At 36.5% G+C, this 22,194-nt stretch overlaps 2 protein-coding genes across 5 annotated transcripts in view; both read left to right on the top strand.

The window, feature by feature from the left end:
* Positions 1 to 1,062: 1,062 nt before the first annotated feature.
* Positions 1,063 to 8,103, top strand: LOC109199862 (carcinoembryonic antigen-related cell adhesion molecule 5). Of its 2 annotated transcripts, none has more exons than XM_019355197.2 (10): positions 1,063 to 1,203; positions 1,535 to 1,855; positions 2,357 to 2,635; positions 2,902 to 3,168; positions 5,330 to 5,602; positions 5,755 to 6,012; positions 6,378 to 6,483; positions 7,382 to 7,413; positions 7,549 to 7,631; positions 7,971 to 8,103. In XM_019355197.2, the coding sequence occupies exons 1-9, from the start codon at positions 1,158 to 1,160 to the stop codon at positions 7,593 to 7,595; spliced, it is 1,629 nt and encodes a 542-aa protein (XP_019210742.1). In that variant the 5' UTR covers positions 1,063 to 1,157; the 3' UTR covers positions 7,596 to 7,631; positions 7,971 to 8,103. The 2 variants fall into 2 exon arrangements, with proteins under 2 accessions (XP_019210742.1, XP_019210741.1); XM_019355196.2 differs by lacking the exon at positions 7,971 to 8,103 and adding an exon at positions 7,713 to 7,901.
* A 3,099-nt stretch (positions 8,104 to 11,202) lies between these two features.
* Positions 11,203 to 22,194, top strand: part of LOC109194576 (carcinoembryonic antigen-related cell adhesion molecule 5) — an 81,630-nt gene continuing 70,638 nt past the window's right edge. Inside the window, exons 1-8 of one of the 3 annotated variants that reach the window (XM_019355198.2) lie at positions 11,204 to 12,399; positions 13,167 to 13,487; positions 14,288 to 14,566; positions 14,893 to 15,159; positions 15,737 to 16,009; positions 16,167 to 16,424; positions 16,795 to 16,826; positions 17,209 to 17,356. In XM_019355198.2, coding sequence (XP_019210743.1) covers positions 12,354 to 12,399; positions 13,167 to 13,487; positions 14,288 to 14,566; positions 14,893 to 15,159; positions 15,737 to 16,009; positions 16,167 to 16,424; positions 16,795 to 16,814 — 1,464 coding nt within the window. In that variant the 5' untranslated portion in view covers positions 11,204 to 12,353 and the 3' untranslated portion in view covers positions 16,815 to 16,826; positions 17,209 to 17,356. Of the gene's footprint in view, positions 12,400 to 13,166; positions 13,488 to 14,287; positions 14,567 to 14,892; positions 15,160 to 15,736; positions 16,010 to 16,166; positions 16,425 to 16,789; positions 16,827 to 17,208; positions 17,357 to 22,194 lie in introns of those variants that run through there. The other 2 variants (XM_019355199.2, XM_025911653.1) reach the window with 2 other exon arrangements.

Raw genomic sequence — 22,194 nt, 5'->3', positions numbered from 1 at the left:
AAACTGCCGTGTGGGCTTCTTTTTCTTTTTCAATAAAATCTCTAATGAAAATAACGTGACCTTTTCAGACTTGCTTTATTTTCTACAGATTAATTAAACTTTTTGAGATTTTTTAATGTGACTTGACATCAATGTCTTTATAGCAAAATTTCAAGTTTTACATCTTGCATTAACACAGTTGGACCAGATGTGGGAGGCATCCTGCAAGTTTTCTGGTGCATGAAACTGTACTGTGCCCTGCCTATATGTACTTCCAGCTTCCAACAAGGCTTTGTGTGTTTAGCTGTGTTTTGTTGTGTGACTGATTTTCTGCACAAAAAAACAAGATTAATTAATTTGTACATAGTGTAAATATTGCAAATGATCAATTTGAAGACAGCAGACCTGTTAGCTGTATTCTTTTAAAATGTTTTCTCCTGTTTAGTCTAGGGAGGCAGTTAAAAGGCCTGTATTTTGTTTGTTGTTTTGGTTATGCCTACCCTGAAACTCTCTACCTTAAAAGGAAAATAAATGATTCTGTTTTTTGAAATAGAAATTTATTCTTCCTCTAATGTTGGGCTCAGGGCATGCTAGACACTATTTTGCCTTGCTTCATCATCTTACTCAGAATTTTAAATACTCACAAAAACTTATCAAGATTTTGGCTCAAAGTTTGACTTTTAGTTTTGAAAGCAACATAAATGAATTGTTTCAACATTAGTTGCATTCTCTTGATAGTTTTAGGTCGTTTTGGATGGTTATAAAACATTCTCGGTATCTTTCTGAGTATTTTTCACTAAACAAATAACTAGGACTGTGGCATGCAGTGAGGAATATATTACTGCATAGTGATTTGTTTTCTATTGATCAATTAAACTGTGGGATAATCGGAAAAACATCCTGTGACTGGACATCAACATCTTCATAGCAACATTTCAAGTTTTACATCTTGCACTAACACAGTTGCACCACATGAGGGAGGCATCCTGCAAGTTTTCTGGTGCATTAAATTACACACAAAAAAAAAATACAAAAAAGAAACCTAGGACTCTCTTTGCGCATGAAACTGACACTGCATCTTGTTAAGTAGAGTTTCATTCACCATACTGAGTCAGTAGATTTTTGGTCAGTTTGATAGTTGAACATTCCTAACTGCACACTTCACAGATATTTAATTAATGGCTTTGTTACTACAGCTTCTTGTTGTCTTTGTGGCATTTGCAAGTAAGTCTCAAAATTAAGATGTTCAGTATAACTTGTGGTCTCTTTACAAAAAGTCAGATTTTCCTTCGGTTGTTCGCCAAGGGCTTAGAGTAGCAACAAGTCACCAAAAGCAACAGCTGGTTAACAGTTTTAATAACCACGCGATTATTGAGAGAGTTCCTGAAACTCGACCAGAATTATGTGCAGTATTATCTGGAAAAGCTGACATTAGACTTTAATGAACAAAACTCAAACTCTTCAGACCTGCCATATTTCATGCTAATCTTTGTATATTCCATAACTGTTTTATACGTTTGAGTAACAACAGCACTTTGCTATTCTACTCCCACAGGTTTCACTGAAGGAGCTGGTTTGTTGCCTGATGGTCTGAATGCAGCTGTAGGAGAAACGGCGATGTTCACTACAACACTGTCTCCAACAGAGAAACCGTTTCAATCTGTGAACTGGGCTTTTAATTTCTCTAAGACTATAATAATCGTAACTAACTCAGAAAACACTATTGGACCTGAGTATGAAGGCAGGATCACTTTCTTCCCATCTACTGCGTCTTTGGAGTTCAGGAGTCTCACTCTGAATGACACTGGAGAATACGCTGTTAGCATTGCACAGGATGGAAAGATCCAGAATGGCCGTACTACTCTGGTGATATACGGTGAGCAGATGTAGAAATTCAACAGCTTAACTGTTTTTGCAATATTTAAGCAAGTTTACAATATATTTAACGTGTAAAAATACCTGTAATGATTAGTACAAGTTTGTTACATCTCTCCTCACTGCAGTAATGCATTCTTGCAATAATTTGTCTTATTCTTAAGACTGTGATATTAAAGACTTTAAAAAGTGGCTGTAAGAAACTGAATGGTTTATTTGAAGGTAAAATTGATCCCCATACAACAAAGAAAAAGCTGAGAACTTAATTGTCTCATTTATTCTGTTCAGAATAGTCGATTAAATGGAATTTGTACAAATTAAAATATTTCAAGATTTTGATTGGTACAGTATTTCTTTCAATTATTACTATTCTGTCTTTTTAGGTTGGGTGTGTAATATATCCTCCTTAACATGACATGGTTTAGCTGGAATTGATTTGTAATTATTTTAATGCTTATTTTCTGTTGTTGATGCCAACAATGAAACTGTTTTTCTTTCACAGAGAAAGTCTCCAATGTGTCAGTAACTTCCAGCAGCACAGACCTGGTTGAGTTCAGTGGTTCTGTCTCTCTGTCCTGCTCTGCCTCTGGATCCTCTCTCTCTTTCCTCTGGTTGAACGGCAGCTCTGAGGTTACAGCAAGTGACAGAGTTCAGCTCACTGATGGAGGCTCCAGTCTGACTATAATCAATGTGACCCGCTTTGACCAGGGACCATTCAGGTGTAGTGTGTCCAGTCCTGTCAGTACTGGTACCAGTGATCCAGTAAACCTCTCCATCAGCTGTGAGTTACTAAACTAAATGTTGAGTAATTTATCTAAAAACTTCTGCAGATAAGCATCAGAGTGTTTAGACATCATTTTAGATTTCAGAATATTAGATATGTCCGATAAGCTGAATAGAAGATGAGATCTTTTTTCTGTTGACATGATGTGAAGCAATGTAGTTGTGTGAAATAATTTTATGATTTCACAAGAAAAACTGAATGTAATATACTTTTACATTTTCTATCCACCCAACGTAACTTTTCTATGTCCCCTCTACATTTAGATGGTCCAGAAAATATAAATTTGATCTTATCTCCACCACAAGGATACTTTGCTGTGGGGTCAGACATCAGCCTCACCTGCTCAGTTGGATCCAGACCTCCTGCCCAGTTTAACTGGTTTCTGAATGGAGATCAGCTGCCTGATACTGGATCAGAGCTCAGACTGATGAATGTACATATGAGTCAGAGTGGAAACTACAGCTGTCAGGCCTTTAACAGCAAAACTCTGAGATCTCAAACATCTCAGCCTTCAGCCATCACTGTACTGGGTAAGTGTAATTTATTAGTCATCATAATCTCAGGTAGATAAAATGTTGTAAAACACAGACATAAAATACCTTTAAAACAAAAGAAAAAGCAATATTTACTGTTTGCTTAATACGTGCCTATTATGATAATAATTATATTACATGCTGTGAATTATACTAATATAACTAAACCTTTGATCACATGCAGACTAAAGTGGCTGAAATATGATTTGGTTTATCTACGATTTTAACCTTTTTTAATGGTGTCAACCAGAGATCCTACATAATTTGATCTTTTTAATTATCATTTGGTTTAGTCTTACGCTACTACTGCTCTTCCTCTTCATCCCATGTGGGACACAAGGCTGCCCATGATCTGTCATCTTGCCATGCCAGGGTTGAAGCTCCAAACATATCTAACACAATATAATACTTAATATATAATATTAAAATATAATATTTGGTATTGGCTAATATAACTTACATTTGGATATCAATTCTGTCAACAGAGACAATATGTCTATGTTTTAGCAGTGTGCCAAATATATACAGAGCCAGGTGGGGAACCCTAACATGTTTAGTGGCTCAACATTGGCGGGAAAAATCACCACTCACAAAAATTTCTAATGTAAGGTTCAGTCGGTTTTCTTTGTGTACATGATGTGATCAGCTGACCTGCTGCTCTTTGTTTGAAAGTTAGAATTCAGTGAATGAATATAAGCATCATCATCTTCAATGTAAATTCATCTCTGCTACATTTGATATAACATAAATCTGTCTATGAGGACCACAGCCACTGTGTATCAGTCCAACACAGAGCTTTACTGTGAATTCACCAAATTACTGCAAACTAACCTGTTTATCCTGGACAAAACTACCCAGTATTTTCATGCAACATTTTAACAACACAAAGTTAAACACAAAAAACACATTATGTACAGATTTAATATGTGATTAAAATTATGACATTGCATTTAAGCTTTAAATTTGCAGTTTATCAAGTGTCACTGAGCAGTCCTTACATTTAAATATATTCTCTCCTCTCACACACAGTTTGTGTGTTTGCTGATTTTTGTTGAGCTGATAGAAACATTGAATTTGAAATTACCTGACACCTAAAAAAAACGTCATCCCCTTCATGTTTCTGTCACAGTCTGACGGGGGCAGACTGTAAGAATTGCAAAAAAGGACCCAAAACGCAGACTCCAAGGAACAGGGAACAGAACTTGAATGTTAACAAAAGGCGAGCTGTTTAATAAGGCTGGTAAAAAAGGTACAAAGAAAGAGCAAGGCAAACTGCAGTAAACTAACATCAACCTAAACTGGGAGAACTACATAAACAACATGAAAAACCTGGACATGAAACCTAGAAACATGGTGTAAAGAACATGGCATGAACAACAGGCGACCTGACAATGACACACTGAAAACAGAGGACTTAAATACACAGGAGGTGATTAGGGGAAGTGGGAACACATGGAGGAACAGCTGACTGACATGAGCCTAATGACAGGACAAGGGAAGTGAAACTAAATACAATGAACACACGACTCCTTCAAAATAAAACAGGAAACATGAAACAGACATGATAATACAAACTTGATAACATAAGACACGCAGCATGAAACACAAAGGGTGAGGGAAACTTAAAATACAGGGGAAGAAAACACAAGGAGTCTAATAACCAAATGAACTTCGCTAATCTAATGAACTTAAACATAAACAACATCCAAATAAACTAAAACTTAAAACGCTGGGTCAGCAGACCCAGGAACATGACAGTTTCCTCCTCTTCTGTAACACTAGCTAGATTCTGAAGTACCGCAAACACAACTTACAGGCACCTGCGCTCCTTCCAGCCCACTTTAACTCCTGAATATAAACACTACAGATGATACCATTGAACCTAAAGTAATGAGTCTGTTTTAAAAATGTAAGAAGTAGAAAGTACACATATTTGTTTAAAAATGTAAAAGTAAAAAGTTGTTTGAAAAAAAAATACTCAAGCCAAGTACAGATACCTGAAAATTCTACTTAAGTACATTAACGAAGTATTAGTACTTTGTCACTTCTCATCTCTGCTGGTCATCGGTGTATAAATTTGGCCCTCAGTTCATCACCTACTTTTTTTCTTGTTCTCAGTCTATAATTTTTCCCTGTTAATATTTTTTGGGGCAAACAGAGAAAATATCAGCTGCTTCTGTCAAACCATCAACAAACCTGCCAGTTGAGGGAACCTCTGTCAGTTTAACCTGTGAGGCTTCTGGCTCAGTCTTTACAAGAAACTGGATGAAGGATGGCTCAGATCTGACCCCGACTGACAACATGACCCTTTCTGACAATAACAGAGTGTTGACCTTTAACACTGTGAATAGGAAAGACAATGGAGAATATTTCTGCCAAATCAGCAACCCCATAAGCAGTGATGGAGCTAAATACGTCATGACTGTTAATTGTAAGTAACATCCTGGTCAGTCTACACTTCTTGTTCATTGATATAGTAAAATTATTTCAAATTTTGAATGGTACTACTAATATGATATGTAGTCTAGTAATGCAGAAATGTAAAAGTAATGAACACATTTACTATTTTTGCTTGTTTTTCAGATGGACCAGAAAATGTTCAAATCAAAGGTCCAAATAAGATAAATATCAAAGGCACCTTAAAACTGATCTGCTCTGCTGAATCCACACCATCTGCCAGATTCACCTGGTTCTTAAATGGGACAGAAGTACTCACCAATTCAGCTGAGTACAATAAAGAAGAGGTTGAATTTTCTGACAGTGGCAACTACACCTGTCAAGCATGGAATAATATAACTGAGAGAACATCATCATCAGTGGTGCAGGGACTGATTGTAACAGGTATGTGCATGTGTTTATACTCTTAGATGGTACCATTGATAGTTTAATGATGGTCAATTTCATGTAGTTTTCTATGAACTAAATTTTGGAGGTTTATCTTCAGATAATATAACAGTTGTTTCTAATACTGAAATACCCTTTAGCAACACATTAATCATCAGCAAATTGTTAAGAAATTGGTACATCCACCATTTTCACACACACAAGTACTTTTCATGCAACAAGAACTTTGCACCAATCAAAGGTCCTCTGATAGTTCTAAAATTATAAAAATCAAATAAAGAAAGACACTATTGGGTAGTTTTGAGATAATAAGACAATTTACTGTCAAAATTTATTTGTTATCTTTATTTATACTTTTCCAGATCAACCATCAGGATGTGCTGCTGGTTGCATCGCTGGAATAGTAATCGCATGTTGTGTCATCTTCGCTGCAGCAGTTGGTGGAGGGTACTACATTTATAAGAAAAAGTAAGTGGAGAATATATTTAAAATAGCACCAGGTGTCAGACCGTGGAGCTGAAGAGAGAAGGGCCCAAAATATGGTACTCTGATGGTGAAGAGAAGTGAGGGTTATTTACAGTGGACAAAGAAACATATTATGTACAAATCCCAGGCACTGTGGCTCCAGTGGCGATTCCTCCCCGAATCCCACACAGTGCAAATGTCTGTGAAAAGGTGAAAATACAACAGCTCCAAAAATTCCCGTTCCCAGACAGTGTCTCCACTCCCGATTCCTGGCAACACACAAACACACATAGGCTGGCAGGGAAATCAAACACTAGCGAGGCCTTTCATGCACATTAGTCTACGGTTGTACTAACAAGTTCTTAAATAGAGCGCTCTTAACGAGGCCATCAGCTGCAGCTGTTGATGGGTCGCAATCCCTCAGCAATCCAAAACATCCAGGAGTGTGAACCAACATAAACACACACAGGGAGACGGAGGAAAAAGGAGAAAAAAACAACCAAAACACTACATACGGAAAAATAAATTTAAGTACATAAATACATGAGCCCTGGGTCCCTAGAACCAGGCCATGACACCAGGAAAGCATTTCTCTTCTTTAATCTACATAAAATATTGTAATCATAGAAAAATGTCTAGAATTCAGTGGTACGATTCAACAAATGTTTCATATTCTGCAAAGAGTCACTTGCTAACGTTCTACTTCTGCTGGTCTCGGAGTAATCACGAAGGAGAATCAATTCTTTTCACTGCTTGTTTATGTTAATCGTGCAAAATAAACACTTATTGTAATAAATACTGGGATTTCTTGTTAAATTCAAATATAACTTTAGTGTTGTAGTTTTGTGTTGGATCTTATTGCATGACCACATTTTAATAATGCTTCATTTCAAATATTTAGATTCAACAAAAATCCTCAGAAACAAAATACAGGCAAGTTAGTTTTTTTCTTTTTTAATTCTAAAGTCACCTTACACGTTTGTTATAGCAAAATAAAGAAATTAGAGAATCAAAATCATTGTTTTAATGGATACTTACATGCACTGTTACAAATCTTTGCTTTCTTAGAACAAGAAGAAAATATGTATGAGAACATTTCCATTACAAGAAAATAACAAATATAAACTCAGTGATGACCTTCCCTTTTCAAGGTAAGTTTAACATTTATTATCACTGTTAATTAAGAAGGAACAGTTTTGATCATTGACAAGAATATTTTCCCATTTCTGTAGATTTTTAGAAGTCTTCACCTGCTGCAGACAATTAACGTTATAATCTTTGTTGGTTTGATATCATATAATGTTAAACAAGATGTGTTAAGATGTTTTAACTAATAGATTATTATTCTCCATGTAAAATAAATATTAATACTTTCTCTGTAATAAATTTTCTAATATTTGCTACTTTATTTTAAATATATATAAAACAACCAACACATCACAGTTGTGTCTCTTGTTTTTATGTTAACACATGTTAAAATCTGATTACAGAGTGATGTCCAACGTGTGGACTGAGGCCTCTTGTCAGGACTGCAGGTGTTCCGCAGTGATAACAGAAATTCAGTTTGAAATGATAATATTTACAGTTACATATCTATTTAAATTTATTTAAAGCGTACTCTTGACTTTGGGAACGGCTCTACCTACATGTTATAAAAGGTGTCAAATAAAATCGGAATCTGACACTTTTGTTTTATACGCTGCATCATGCTACCCACAAGTGGATTTTCTGTGGTTTTGAGGGCAGGATGATCAGTAAAGACATTGGGGAAAGCGGTAAAGTTGTATTTTACTGATTATAATATTTAATTGCCCCTGAGGTTCTACAGTAGTTTCTGCAAACTGTAAACCGCTTAGTTCAGAATTGGATGTTGCAGTTTTCAGTCTGTCTAAATTTTATATTAGTGATGTAAATCATGCTTCTGTTGTGTTTCAGTTTATCTTTTTTTTCAATATGAAACTCCTTGAATAACAGAAGCTTAGCCTAATCTGGAAGTTCTTAAAACTTTGGCAGCAAATTTTTACTGAACCCTTAAATGTATAAAACAAGATGATCGATAGGATTATAAAAGCCACAGAAATGATTCAAAGAAGTGGGCTGAAGGTTTTATAGCCACTGATAAGACCTTATAGTGTGCATAGGATGAAAGTCCAACCATATAAATCAGAGTCAGCCAAATGGGTCATTGTGTTCAACAACTCTCTGGCTACATGTTGTTTTGCATATGTAATGTTTGGAAGTTTTAGGGCGATTCATCAGTACTGGAGAATTATGGATGTGTTATTGGGAGTTTCTCACTTAACAGAATGCAGTGCATCACGTTTATAGGATTCTTTGTCTCAACCTCAAGATACAGAGCTGATTTAACACAATCTTCCTTGTGTAGTTAAATTGCTAAATAGCTAAATAAAATGCTGTAGCAGATTAGCTGTTGATGTTGGGCTACATGTTTTTTGGTGATTTTTGAGAGGTCACTTTAATAATATTTCACAGTGCTCCAACCTCTGACTGTAGCGCATTGTGTTCTTCATCCTGATTGGCTGTCCAGTACAGATTGTGTTCAGTTTGTCAAATTTACATAGATCTTCAATCACTGGGATTGTGACTCTGAAGTGCTGTACTGTTTGTAAGTTTTCTCCCCAACAAGCAGACCAATGTCGACGAAACATTTTGCACCGTCAAAGGCACCTGCGGTAGCACCCAAAAGGCAGAGGAAGATTCTAACCATCAGCGTACCATTGATTCATTAATGTTGAATTCTCTCGCAGCTGCTCTTTTCCCATGTTCTGGACCTGAAAACAGGGTTTAGTCTTTGGTTTCATTCTATAATACTGGACTTATTTTTCTACGAAGGTTTAAACTTTGAGAGTGTTTAAACAAGAGAGAAAAGTGTGAAAATGTTCATGCTTGTCTGAGGAAAGTGTATAAAGTGTGTAGTGAGGGCTTTTACAGCCTTAAAACATCTATAATAATTGTAAAAAATAAAGTTGGCTACTTCGCGGATTTCACCTATCCTGGGTTATTTTTAAAATGTAACTCCCGTGATAAACGAGGGACCACTGTACTTCTTTTTAATCACACAAAAATGAGAAAGGGGAACAAACAGCCACCTACACTGAAACAGAGTATATTACAAAGACCGCGGAGTGCAGGAGGCTTAGCACTCGCAGATTTTTTGTTGTTTTACTGGGCATCAAATATAGGGGCATTATTGTTCTGCGTAAAAGAACATGATAATTTATTTTCATGGGTAACACTGGAAAAGTTGTCAGTGAATCGATGCTCCCTGTTGTCCTTGTTGTGTACCAGATTACCCCTGGCAGGACCTATCTCCAGCTTCACCACAAAACCTCTTGTTATTCATTCACTGAAGTTATGGTACCCGCTCAGAAGGCACTTTAAACAGACTGAACTCTCCCTTATTGCATCACAGACATTGTATGTTTCCTCCATCCGAGGCATTTAACATATGGACAAAGCTCGGAGTAACTTCGATGAATGCTCTTTTCATGGACAATATCTTCTGTTCATTTGGACAATTGGTGACTAAGTTCTAAGTTCAATGGTGACTAAGTAAAGGAAGGACAGGATAGAATAGGATACTCGATAGGATTTTTTTTCATCATCTATCTGCCTCAAAAGCATGTGGTGGTTTCAATTTAAAGCGGTTCATTGTCTCCATTGGTCAAAAACTAGACTGAACAAAATCAAGGATGGGTTTGACCCCACATGTGACCAAAACTCTTACCCTGGGCTTGTGGAGAAGATAATCTTTTTTTTATCAAATGCATTAGCCATTTGAAAAGTTGGCAGGCATTTTTACAACTACTGTCTCTTGCAAGAAAATATTTTTTTTTCATGATAACAGTTGTGGTGGCAGATTTCTTTTCTCATGTATTAACCACATATTTTAATCATATCACTTTAGCATAGCAAGAGCCCTCTTTGTCTGAGTCTCTGTGTATAAAGGTGCAAGGGCGGCAGCCACAATTCAGAGATGATCCTAGTGTTCTGGCTGGGATGCTTCTCTTTTGGATTTTGTCAAATCATACTTGTCTTGTTGTAGAAATCAACTTTTGAAGTGTGAAATTCCTCAGAAGGTTGGTGTGGGCAACATAGTTCAGACATTATCAGATCCTGGGTCTCCTGGCACGACTCATTGCTTATCGAAAGAAGCTGCTTGACCAAAGTGTAAAGGTTGGGGTAATGGCTGTGGCCCAGGATGTGAAGTAATGGTCTCTGAAGGTCAGTGGTTGGCTCTTACAGTCCACATGTCAAACACTGGCCACAAATGCTATCTGTATATTAGCATTATTTAGCTAACAGACCCAAATTCATCTATGTCGAGTTTGCTTGTCAGTAGGTTTATTTTTTTAACAAGCAGCAGCAAAATGAGAAAGGCTAGAAACTTTAATCAGGCAGTTGAAAATCTTAATTTAAACAACTTATAGATTCAAGCAACTGTTTGGCTGAGTCCACACATCATTAGTCAATTCAATTTTATTTATATAGCACCAAATCACCACAAAAGTCGCCTCAAAGCGCTTTATATTGTAAGGTAGACCCTACAATAATACATACAGGAAAAAAACCCAACAATCATATGACCCCCTATGAGCAAGCACTTTGGAAACAGTGGGAAGGAAAATTTCCTCTTTAACAGGAAGAAACCTCCGGCAGAACCAGGCTCAGGGAGGGGCGGCCATCTGCTGCGACCGATTGCGGTGAGAGAAGGAAGACAGGATAAAAGACATGCTGTGGAAGAGAGACAGAGATTAATAACAAGTATGATCCAATGCAGGGAGGTCTATTAATACACAGTGAGTAAGAAAGGTGACTGAAGAAGAAATACTCAAGAAATACTGTTGTCCTGTAAATATATGAATGTGTCAGTGAAGGCAGAAACTCTTACTCTGGGCTTGTAGAGGCAATAACTTAATGTCCCAGGGAATTCATATCTCAGCACAAGTACCAGCACTGGTGCAAATAATCTGTTACTATTACTCTATTTTATCAAATGTATTAGCCATTTGAAAAGTTGGCAACCATTTTTACAACTGCTGACCTTTTGCAAGAAAGTATAATTTCTCATGATAACATTCAACTAGTTTTGAAAAATCTTCAGTGTCAAATCATACTTGTCTGGCCTTGTAGAAATCAACTTTAGAAGTGTGAAATTACTCAGAAGCCTGTTTAGTACATATAAACATTTTTAGGTTGGTGTGGCCAACATAGTTCAGACATTATCAGCTCCTGGGTGAATTCCTGACACTACTCGTTACTCATCGAAAGAAGCTGCTTGACCAAAGTGTAAAGGTTCGGGCTGTGGCCCAAGGATGTAGAGTGGTTGTCTATGAAGGTCAGTGGTTGGCTCTTAAAGTGCTTGTTAGTAGGTTTATTTTTTTAACAAGCAGCAGCTCAGAGTTCTGGTTACCCTGCAAACTGTCAGTGAATATTTGCAAATGTTTTTGTTTCCATTTGTGTCCCTTTTATATGAATGTGCTCAGGAACTCATTGTCTTAAATCTCACTTGTGTCCCTAACAGTTTTAGCAGTTTAATAGAGTTTAATTCATTCTTTTTATGTGAATTAAAAGCAGGAACTTCAAATAAAACATGGAATTTAAACTTTAAATTGAATTTAAAATGTAATGTTCTGATTAATCAAATTGCTTGGGATTTGTCAACAGCAAGAACAGAATGAGGAAATGAAAGTTTACCATATAAATCTGTTAATGATTAATAATAATAAATACACCTTTGAGAACAACATGATTACTTCCTTGTTCTGCCTTCATATTCTGTAACATCGTGCCGTTCATGTATCATGAAATCATAAAAGGAAAAGTCAAAGAGGGAAAGACCACATTTTGAAATGGAAATGGCTCTGATGTACTTCATCATTCTTGGGATCTTCTCAGGTGAGCACTCACCTCATCATACACCAGATAACATTTATTTTTCATTCATTTTCACCGTTCTCACACATTTATTCACACACGGATAAACAGTGACGGGTAGAAAGTTTAATAAGTCAGTTGTTAATCTTACAAACTATAACAACTTCTGGATTCAGATCATTGTTTGTCTGAGCCTTCCTCACACCATGATTTATCTTTTCCAGCTGTCTTACACCTCATTTATACACTGAAGAAATAAAGGAAGAATGAAACAACATCTGCAAAAAATAGGCCAGTGCATCTTTGATTATAGCTACAGATGTATCTCCTCTGTAACACTACTCTGTCGTCCGGATGCATGTTAAAAATAGAAACAGCCTTCAGCAGTACTGACACTGAAATGCGGGTCACAGTCCAGAGGACTAAATTAAAGACAAATTAATTTAGTCCTCATCAATTAAAGAAATGAGAAAAGCCTTTTGTCAGGTTGTTCTTGAGTCAGCCACCCCTTCTTCTCAAGTTTTCACAGTTTCTCTTATGTGTTCTGCATTTCCCTGTTTTCTTAGATATGTCAATGTATTTAGTTTGGGGGGGGGTTTTGGATTTTAAATAAAAACAACTACTTCAGCATCATTCAGTGATTTATTCTTCTTTCATATTGAAGAATTATAGAACATTTTTTCACTGCCTGCTTTCTCTTATGGGAAAAAAAATCAGCCAGTTTCTTATATTGCAATTTTCCCATTAAATTCTCCCTCAAGCAAATAATAATAATAAATCTCCTCTAGGTTTGACTGAAGGATCTGGTGTGTTGCCTGATGGTCCTCTGAATGCAGCTGTAGGAGAGACGGTGATGTTCACTACAACACTGACTCCAACAGGAACTCCTTTTCTGACTTTGGCCTGGACTTCTGGCGCTAAGAATATAATAACCTCTAATACTGTAAACATAACTGGACCCGAGTATGAAGGCAGGATCACCCTCTTCCCATCAACTGGATCTCTGGAGCTCAGGAGTCTGACTCTGAATGACGCTGGAGAATACTCAGTTGTTATTGTACCGGCTGGTGAAGCGGCTGAGATGGGACGGACTACACTGGTGATATATGGTGAGCAAGTCCTGAAATCCAGCATAGCAAAGAATTGTTTTTGATGTAGAAATTTTGAGCATACATTATTTTAATAAAATTAAAAGATTTGGGGTATATTGTTGTTGTAAAATGATATTTTTGATATGATTTATGTTATTTTATATAATTTAGCAAAACTTGTTTTGCACTTTGCTTTTTGACTTGTTGTGTTGACAAATTTCTGTCTCTTGAAAGATTTTTTTATTACTTAATAATGTCATTAAATTTATTTTATGTTCACAATTTTTTTTACTGATTCTTGATGCATGTTCAATCATCCAGGTAAGGAAATCCCAGAAAGTTGATTCTGTTCATCTGGACATTTTCAGTGGGAGAAACATTTCGTCACTCATCCAAGTGACTATTTCAGTCTCAGCTGACTGCAGGTTTCCCCAACCTTATAATGACTGAATGACTTGATCAATAACATGTAAATTGTCATGACCATTGATCAACAACCACTGATCAAAGACCATTGATCAATGATCACATTTCTCCCACTAAAAACACTATTACACTACATCCAGATGAACACAATCCACTTTGGGGGATTGTTAAGAACAAGAAGCTGTTTGACTAAACATTTGTTGTCAGATTTGATTAAACTGAATTGCGTCATTTTTAAATATGGAGTTAGACACTAACATCTCAGAATATCATATAATACTAATCAATGATACTCATCATGACATGGTTTAAATAATCTCATTTTTACTTATTGTTTTGTTTATTGTTTGGCCCACTGTTAGATGACATTGTTTGCTGTTTTTCTTTCACAGAGAAAGTCTCCAGTGTGTCAGTAACTTCCAGCAGCACAGACTTGGTTGAGTTCAGTGGTTCTGTCTCTCTGTCCTGCTCTGCCTCTGGATCCTCTCTCTCTTTCCTCTGGTTGAACGGCAGCTCTGAGGTTACAGCAAGTGACAGAGTTCAGCTCACTGATGGAGGCTCCAGTCTGACTATAATCACTGTGACCCGCTCTGACCAGGGACCATTCAGGTGTAGTGTGTCCAATCCTGTCAGTACTGGTACCAGTGATCCAGTAAACCTCTCCATCAGCTGTGAGTTACTACTTGGAAGCTCATTAAGTGAAAATATTTGCATACAAACATCAGAGAAAGTTTAGATTATTGCTTCAGTTTAGTAAGAAGGATAAAACTTGATAAACATATTATTCAGTCTAATCAACTCCGTTGTAAAACTATGACAGTTTACATCACACAGTGTGTTATTCTATTTATTTACACTGGATAGAGATTTATTTAATGTTGGGAAAAAATAACAGGTACTGAAGTTGAAATGAGCTACACAAATTCACAAAAAAAATGCTAAATATAATTTTAATTTTCATACAGTGACACTTTTTTTCATTTACTCTTATCTTTAGATGGTCCAGAAAATATAAATTTGATATTATCTCCATCGCAAGAATACTTTGCTGTGGGGTCAGACATCAGCCTCACCTGCTCAGTTGGATCCAGACCTTCTGCCCAGTTTAAGTGGTTTCTGAATGGAGATCAGCTGCCTGATACTGGATCAGAGCTCAGACTGATGAATGTTCAGATGAGTCAGAGTGGAAACTACAACTGTCAGGCCTTTAATGGCAAAACTCTGAGATCTCAAACATCTCAGCCTTCAGCCATCACTGTACTGGGTAAGTCTGATTTCAACAGAGAATTATTGCTAATTTCAGTTGCCTTTAACTCCGTGGTGCTTTTTGTTGCTTTTTGCAAGGATTAATAAAGTATTCTGACTCTGACTCAGATTTAGGTTTTACACCTCAAATCTGGAACTTTTGATTTACTACCACTCATTGCATAAATACTGGTTATAGCCGGCCAGTTTTCATTAAGTGAGATGTTTTTCATCTTAAACAAACAGTGCACTTCCTGTTCAGCATCATTCAGCATCATGTTGGTGTGAAGCTGATGTACAGAGTGGAACATTTAGAAGCTAAAGAGCCAATTGTCCCTCATTAATCAAAGAGGAGCAAAACAAACGGTCATTTTTTAAACTGCTGCTCAGGAGAGCATACGCTGGTGTGTAACCTGTGGATTACAATACCTGTAAAATGATATAAAAACTCAAAAGGTAGTCCAACAAGAAAACTAGAACCAATAAGAGTCAAGAGAATGGTAAGGTGCATGTGTATACCTGTGTCTACAGAAGCAGTTATTATGCAATTACTTTTGTTCAAATCTATTTTTTTTCTTCTATCTTTTGGCAAACAGAGAAAATATCAGGTGCTTCTTTCACACCATCAACAAATCTGCCAGTTGAGGGAACCTCTGTCAGTTTAGCCTGTGAGGCTTCTGGCTCAGTCTTTACAAGAAACTGGATGAAGGATGGCTCCGAACTGAACCCGACTGACAACATGATCCTTTCTGACAATAACAGAGTGTTGACCTTTAACACTGTGAATAGGAAAGACAATGGAGAATATTTCTGCCAGATCAGCAACCCTGTCAGCAGTGATGGAGCTAAATACATCATGACTGTTAACTGTAAGTAACATCATGATCAGTTTACACTAATTGTTCATGCATACAGTAAAATCATGTTGAATTTTGAATGACGCTATTGATATAATATATAGCCACGTATTGCAGAATTTTAATTCAAAAGTAATGAACACATTTATTGTTTTTTCCTGTTTTTCAGATGGACCAGAAAATGTTCAAATCAAAGGTCCAAATAAGATAAATATCAAAGGCACCTTAAAACTGACCTGCTCTGCTGAATCCACACCATCTGCCAGATTCACCTGGTTCTTTAATGGGAGAGAAATTCCCAATAATTCAGCTGAGTACATTAAAGAAGAGGTTGAATTATCTGACAGTGGCAACTACATCTGTCAAGCATGGAATAATATAACTGAGAGAACATCATCATCAGCGGTGCATGGACTGACTGTAACAGGTATGTGCTTGTGCTGATACTCTTTTATGTTGTGTATACATGATAAAAATGATAGTTTATCACTCAGTAGCTTTATCTGAACATAATAACACAAGATTTGTTTCTAATACCTAACACTTAATATCCAACTACCCACTAAATGTGGGTTCCCACATAGTGCATCCACCATTTCTCCAAAGTTCTTTCGTATGAAAGCGCAAACATTTCATTTCACTGCTTCCTTTTGTCAGCCATACAAAGTAAACATTTTTATAATTGGGATTTCTTGTTGAATTCAAATATAACACACTTGTTTGGTATTACCATTTTATGCTGTATCTAAGTGCAAGACCACATTTTAAAAATGCTTCTTTTCTGTTGTTTAGATTAGATTTCACAAAAATCATCTGAAACAAAATACAGGTATGTATGTTTTTTAACACTAAAGTCACTCTGCATATCTTTTTTTTAGCAAAATAAAGAAATTACAGAAACAAACTCATTTTATTTATGAATAATTACGTGCAATGTAACACATCATAGTTTTCTAAGAACAAGGAGAAAGTATGTATGAGGACATTTCCATTTCTATGACAAGAAAATATAACATATAAACCCAGTCATCAGATTTCCCTTTTAAGGTTATGTATTGGTAATGTTTATTAAAAAGGAAACACCAAGTTGTTTTTATCTGTCTAAATCATTATTCTTCTATCATGCATCTACTGACTACTAATGTAATACAACTGATAAACTAACCCAGTGTTTACTTGAATCAGATTTCTACTTTTTTCTTGTCCTGCAGACGACACATTTATGAAGTCTTCACCTGCTGCAGGAGGAGGACAGTCATAATTTTTGTTGATTTGATATCATATAATTTCTAACAATTTGTAAGAAGATGTTTTATCTCATAAATTATGAGTTAGCATCAATAAATATTTTCTCTATTATAGGTTTTTAATTTTTAACTTCCCACTTGTTTTTCTATATAAAGCTGTAGTTTATATAGACAAACTCTCTCTCACTCTCTCTCTCTCTCTCTCTCTCTCTATAAATACATATATATATATATATATATATATATATGTAATAAAAGACGCGCACCAGATAAGAAGTTGCAACGCGCGTTTGCGTACATACGATTTTCTGGAGGAGGACAGACATTTGTTTAGAACTCTTAAAGATGTCGAAGAAGCAAGCTCCTTTAAGGAATTACTTTGGTGTTCCTCCACCTCCAAAGAAATGTCAGAAGGAGTCCGAACCGCAAAAGAAGCGCATATTCTCGGAAAAGTGGTTGCAGGAGGTGAGCTGGCTTCAAACAAATGATGAACGTACAGAGATGTGGTGCAGAATATGCCGTGAAGCTCTTCTTACAACCTCTGTACTGTGCTGTTTTCACTGACGACCTCACATTGGGTTCACTAGACACCAATTTTTGTGGGGAAACCACAATGCAGCTGATAGGTTCGTGGCATAAACCTATTCGCTGGAACGTTCAAGACAATTCTACCACACAGCAAAAAGCACTGAACACCAAGCAGAGCTCTTTATGTTTCTCGTGCACGAGGAAGACCCAACTGGACAAACGCTGTTCCTTCGCTTGACCCCAGTCGCTCTTGTCTGCTCCCTTGTAACACTGCTCTTTTATTGAGGTTACATGAATATGCATAGGCTCATTAACATAGGTACACATGTGAACAAAGAGTACCGTCTGTGTGTGTGTGTGTGTGGGGGGGGGTCAGAATGTGACCCCATAAACGACTTCCCTAAACCTGCTGGTCTGGAAGTCCAGCAGTTCATCTAAACAAAAGGCACTTATATTAAAACAGATATACGTGTGTTTGTCATACCATATATCAGCAAGAGAAGATACGAGAGATACAGACTACTAAAGATCACACATCGTATCACTACACAATCGATTATACACCTCTAAGCATATATGGTTAAATATTTCTAAGCATAAATGACAATCAACAATATAAACCTGACAGCAGCTCAATGAAATTCCATGAACTGTACAAAGTGGGCATGAAATGAAGAAATGACAGTATAACATAATGATGTGTTAATGTTTAACAAATACAGGTACTCACTATAAATCTTTCAGGTATAAACAAATTTGCTTCCTTAAGCTACCTTCATAATATCCAGTTGTTGATGCCCTGGAATCAGCAAAGCAAAAGACAAAGAGTGAAAGACGCCACTTTAGAAATGGAAACAGCTCTGATACACCTCATCATTCTTGGGGTCATCTCGGGTCAGCTTTCACAGCTTAAAACACCTTTTTCCTGTTGTAAACCTACCAAGACAAGGCCGTCCACCTAAACTCACAGGCCGAACAAGGAGAGCGCTGATCAGAAATGCAGCCAAGAGGCCCATGGTGACTCTGGACGAGCTGCAGAGATCTACAGCTCAGGTGGGCAAATCTGTCCATAGGACAACTATTAGCCGTGCACTGCACAAAGTTGGCCTTTATGGAAGAGTGGCAAGAAGAAAGCCATTGTTAACAGAAAACCATAAGACATCCCGTTTGCAGTTTGCCTCAAGCCATGTGGGGGACACAGCAAACATGTGGAAGAAGGTGCTCTGGTCAGATGAGACCAGAATGGAACTTTTTGGCCAAAATGCAAAACGCTATGTGTGGCGGAAAACTAACACTGCACATCACTCTGAACACACCATCCCCACTGTCAAATATGGTGGTGGCAGCATCATGCTCTGGGGGTGCTTCTCTCCAGGAGGGACAGGGAAGCTGGTCAGAGTTGATGGGAAGATGGATGGAGCCAAATACAGGGCAATCTTGGAAGAAAACCTCTTGGAGTCTGCAAAAGACTTGAGACTGGGGCGGAGGTTCACCTTCCAGCAGGACAACAACCCTAAACATAAAGCCAGGGCAACAATGGAATGGTTTAAAACAAATCATATCCATGTGTTAGAGTGGCCCAGTCAAAGTCCAGATCTAAATCCAATCGAGAATCTGTGGCAAGATCTGAAAACTGCTGTTCACAAACACTGTCCATCTAATCTGACTGAGCTGGAGCTGTTTTGCAAAGAAGAATGGGCAAGGATTTCAGTCTCTAGATGTGCAAAGCTGGTAGAGACATACCCTAAAAGACTGGCAGCTGTAATTGCAGCAAAAGGTGGTTCTACAAAGTATTGACTCAGGGGGCTGAATAATTATGCACACCCCACTTTTCAGTTATTTATTTGTAAAAAAATGTTTGGAATCATGTATGATTTTCGTTCCACTTCTCACGTGTACACCACTTTGTATTGGTCTTTCACGTGGAATTCCAATAAAATTGATTCATGTTTGTGGCTGTAATGTGACAAAGTATGAATACTTTTGCAAGCCACTGTATGACAAGAAGATATGAAATATAAACTCTGTGATGACCTTCACTTTTCAAGGTAAGTTTGAAATTTACTATCACTGGTAATTAAGAAGGAACAATTTTCTTAATTAACAAGAATATTTTTCTACTTATGCAGATAATGCATTTTTAGAAGACTTCTGCAGCTGCAGGAGGAGTAACATTATAATTTTTGTTTGCTTGATATCATATAATGTTGAACAATATATGTGAAGATGTTTTATCTACTGGATTATTAGTCTGCATCAATAATTTCAATATCTTCTCTTTTATAAATCTTCTAATATGTATGTTGCTGCTTTATTTTAAATAAAGCTTCATGTATATATATGTGTGTGTGTTTGTGTGTGTGTTATTGTTTTATAGTAAAATAAGACAACCAACACGTCACAGTTTTGTCCCTGGCTTTTATATAAATGTATTACTCATCACTTACCAAATGTAGTACTGTGATTACATGAATTTGCACATTAATGTTAAAATCTACCTACTCACTGTTTCACAAAGTGCGGAGACGGGCCTCTTGTCAGGACTGCAGGTGTGCCACAGTGATAACAGAAATTCAGTTTGAAATTATACTATTTATATATTTATGTAAATTTATCCAAAAGTGGAAATTTATTTTAAAAAAATTCAAATAAAACTGATAACAGGAGTTTGTTAGTTTGTGGTTTTACTCATTACTCTGACCTAATTTTACTCTTCTTTGTGTCCCACTTGCTTTGCATGTGAATTGGTAGAATTAGCAATTTTTGGCCAGCAGCCTGTGTTGTTTATGTTTTTGAATAAACATTCAATGAAGTATATCACTCTTTCGCTTGTATTTTGATTAGAGTGAAGATTTAAGAATGGATTGACCCCACAGGATGTTCTGGTTTAAGTGGGCAGCAGTACTCTTGACTTTGGGAATGGCTGTACCTACATGTTATGAAAGGTCTCAATGATGAAATAAAACCTGAATCTGATACTTTTGCTTCATAAACTGTGACCTGCTACCCTCATGTGGATTTTCTGTGGTTTTGAGAGCAGGATGGTGACTAAAGACATTAAGGAAAGCGGTAAAGTTGTTTTACTGAGCATAATATTTAATTGCCCCTGAGGTCCTACAGTAGTTTCTGCAAACTGTAAACCGCTCTGTCGTCCCCAAAAAAGTCACAAAAAGTTCAGAATTTGATGTTGCAGTTTTTAGTCCAAATTTTATATTAGTGATGTAAATCATGCTTCTGTTGTTCTTCAGTTTATCTTCTTTTTCAACATGAAACTCCTTCAGTAACAGAAACATAGCCTAACGTGGATGTTCTTAAAACTTTGGCAGCAAATTTTTACTTAACCCCTTAATTGTATGAAACATGGTGATCAGTAGCATCATAAAAGCCATAGAAATTATACAAAACAGTGGGCGGATGTTTTTATAGACACTAATAAGTCCTTACAGTGTGCAAAGGATGAAAGTTCAACCATAAAACTCAGAGTCACCCTAATGAGTCATTGTGTTCAACGACTCTTTGCCTACATGTTATTTTGCATATGTAATGTTTGGGAGTTTTAGGAGATTCATCAGTACTGGAGAATAATGGTTCTATAATGGTGTTATTGGGAATTTCTTAGTTAACAGAAGCCAATGCATCACATTTGTGGATTCTTTGTTTCCACCAATGAGGCTGATTCAACACAGTCCTCCTTGTGTAGTGAAGTAAATATAATTGTTAAATGGCTAAATATGCTATAGCTGATTAGCTAGTTACTTTAACACCACGACATATATTTGCACACATAATTGTCCTTTTATGTATATTTATATTTATACCTATATCTCTATATTTATCTCAATATTTATCTATCAATATATCTGTTTTTACACTCAGTTTATATGAGTGCATGATGTTTGTTGTATATTTTCTTCTTCAACTCAATTTCCCTCTGGGGTTAATAAAGTCTTTCTAACTCTGATTCTTTGGGCTGGATGTTTTGTTTTTTTTCCAGAGAGACTAACGCTAGTAATCACAAACCTTTCAAGATACCTTTTCTCTCTTTTTTACAAAAATGACTGCTCAAAACATATTGATATATAGATATTATTGCTTATTTTTAATCAAATAAAAACAGGTAAAGGGTATAAACATTTTAAACTTTAATCAGTCAGTTGATCATCTGTATTAAAACAACTTACTCAGGCGACTGTTTGTCGCTCCTTATTTGTGAGTCCTCCATACATCATATGTAATAAGCTCACTTTGTACAAAAAACAAACAAACACTACAATAACATTTTTGCATTTCTGTGATTATGTTATCAAATTATCTCATATCTCTCTCATCCCTGAGCGAGACACCAGTGTGCACATTTGACTGTTTGTGTAAACATTATGTGTTTACAAATAACTTAAAACTACATACATCCACATAGTACAT

This window comes from Oreochromis niloticus, linkage group LG11 (genome assembly GCF_001858045.2).
Source record: "Oreochromis niloticus isolate F11D_XX linkage group LG11, O_niloticus_UMD_NMBU, whole genome shotgun sequence".
Taxonomy (NCBI): Eukaryota; Metazoa; Chordata; class Actinopteri; order Cichliformes; family Cichlidae; genus Oreochromis; species Oreochromis niloticus.
Note: the sequence above shows the minus strand (reverse complement) of the source record. Positions and strands in the feature narration are given on the sequence as shown.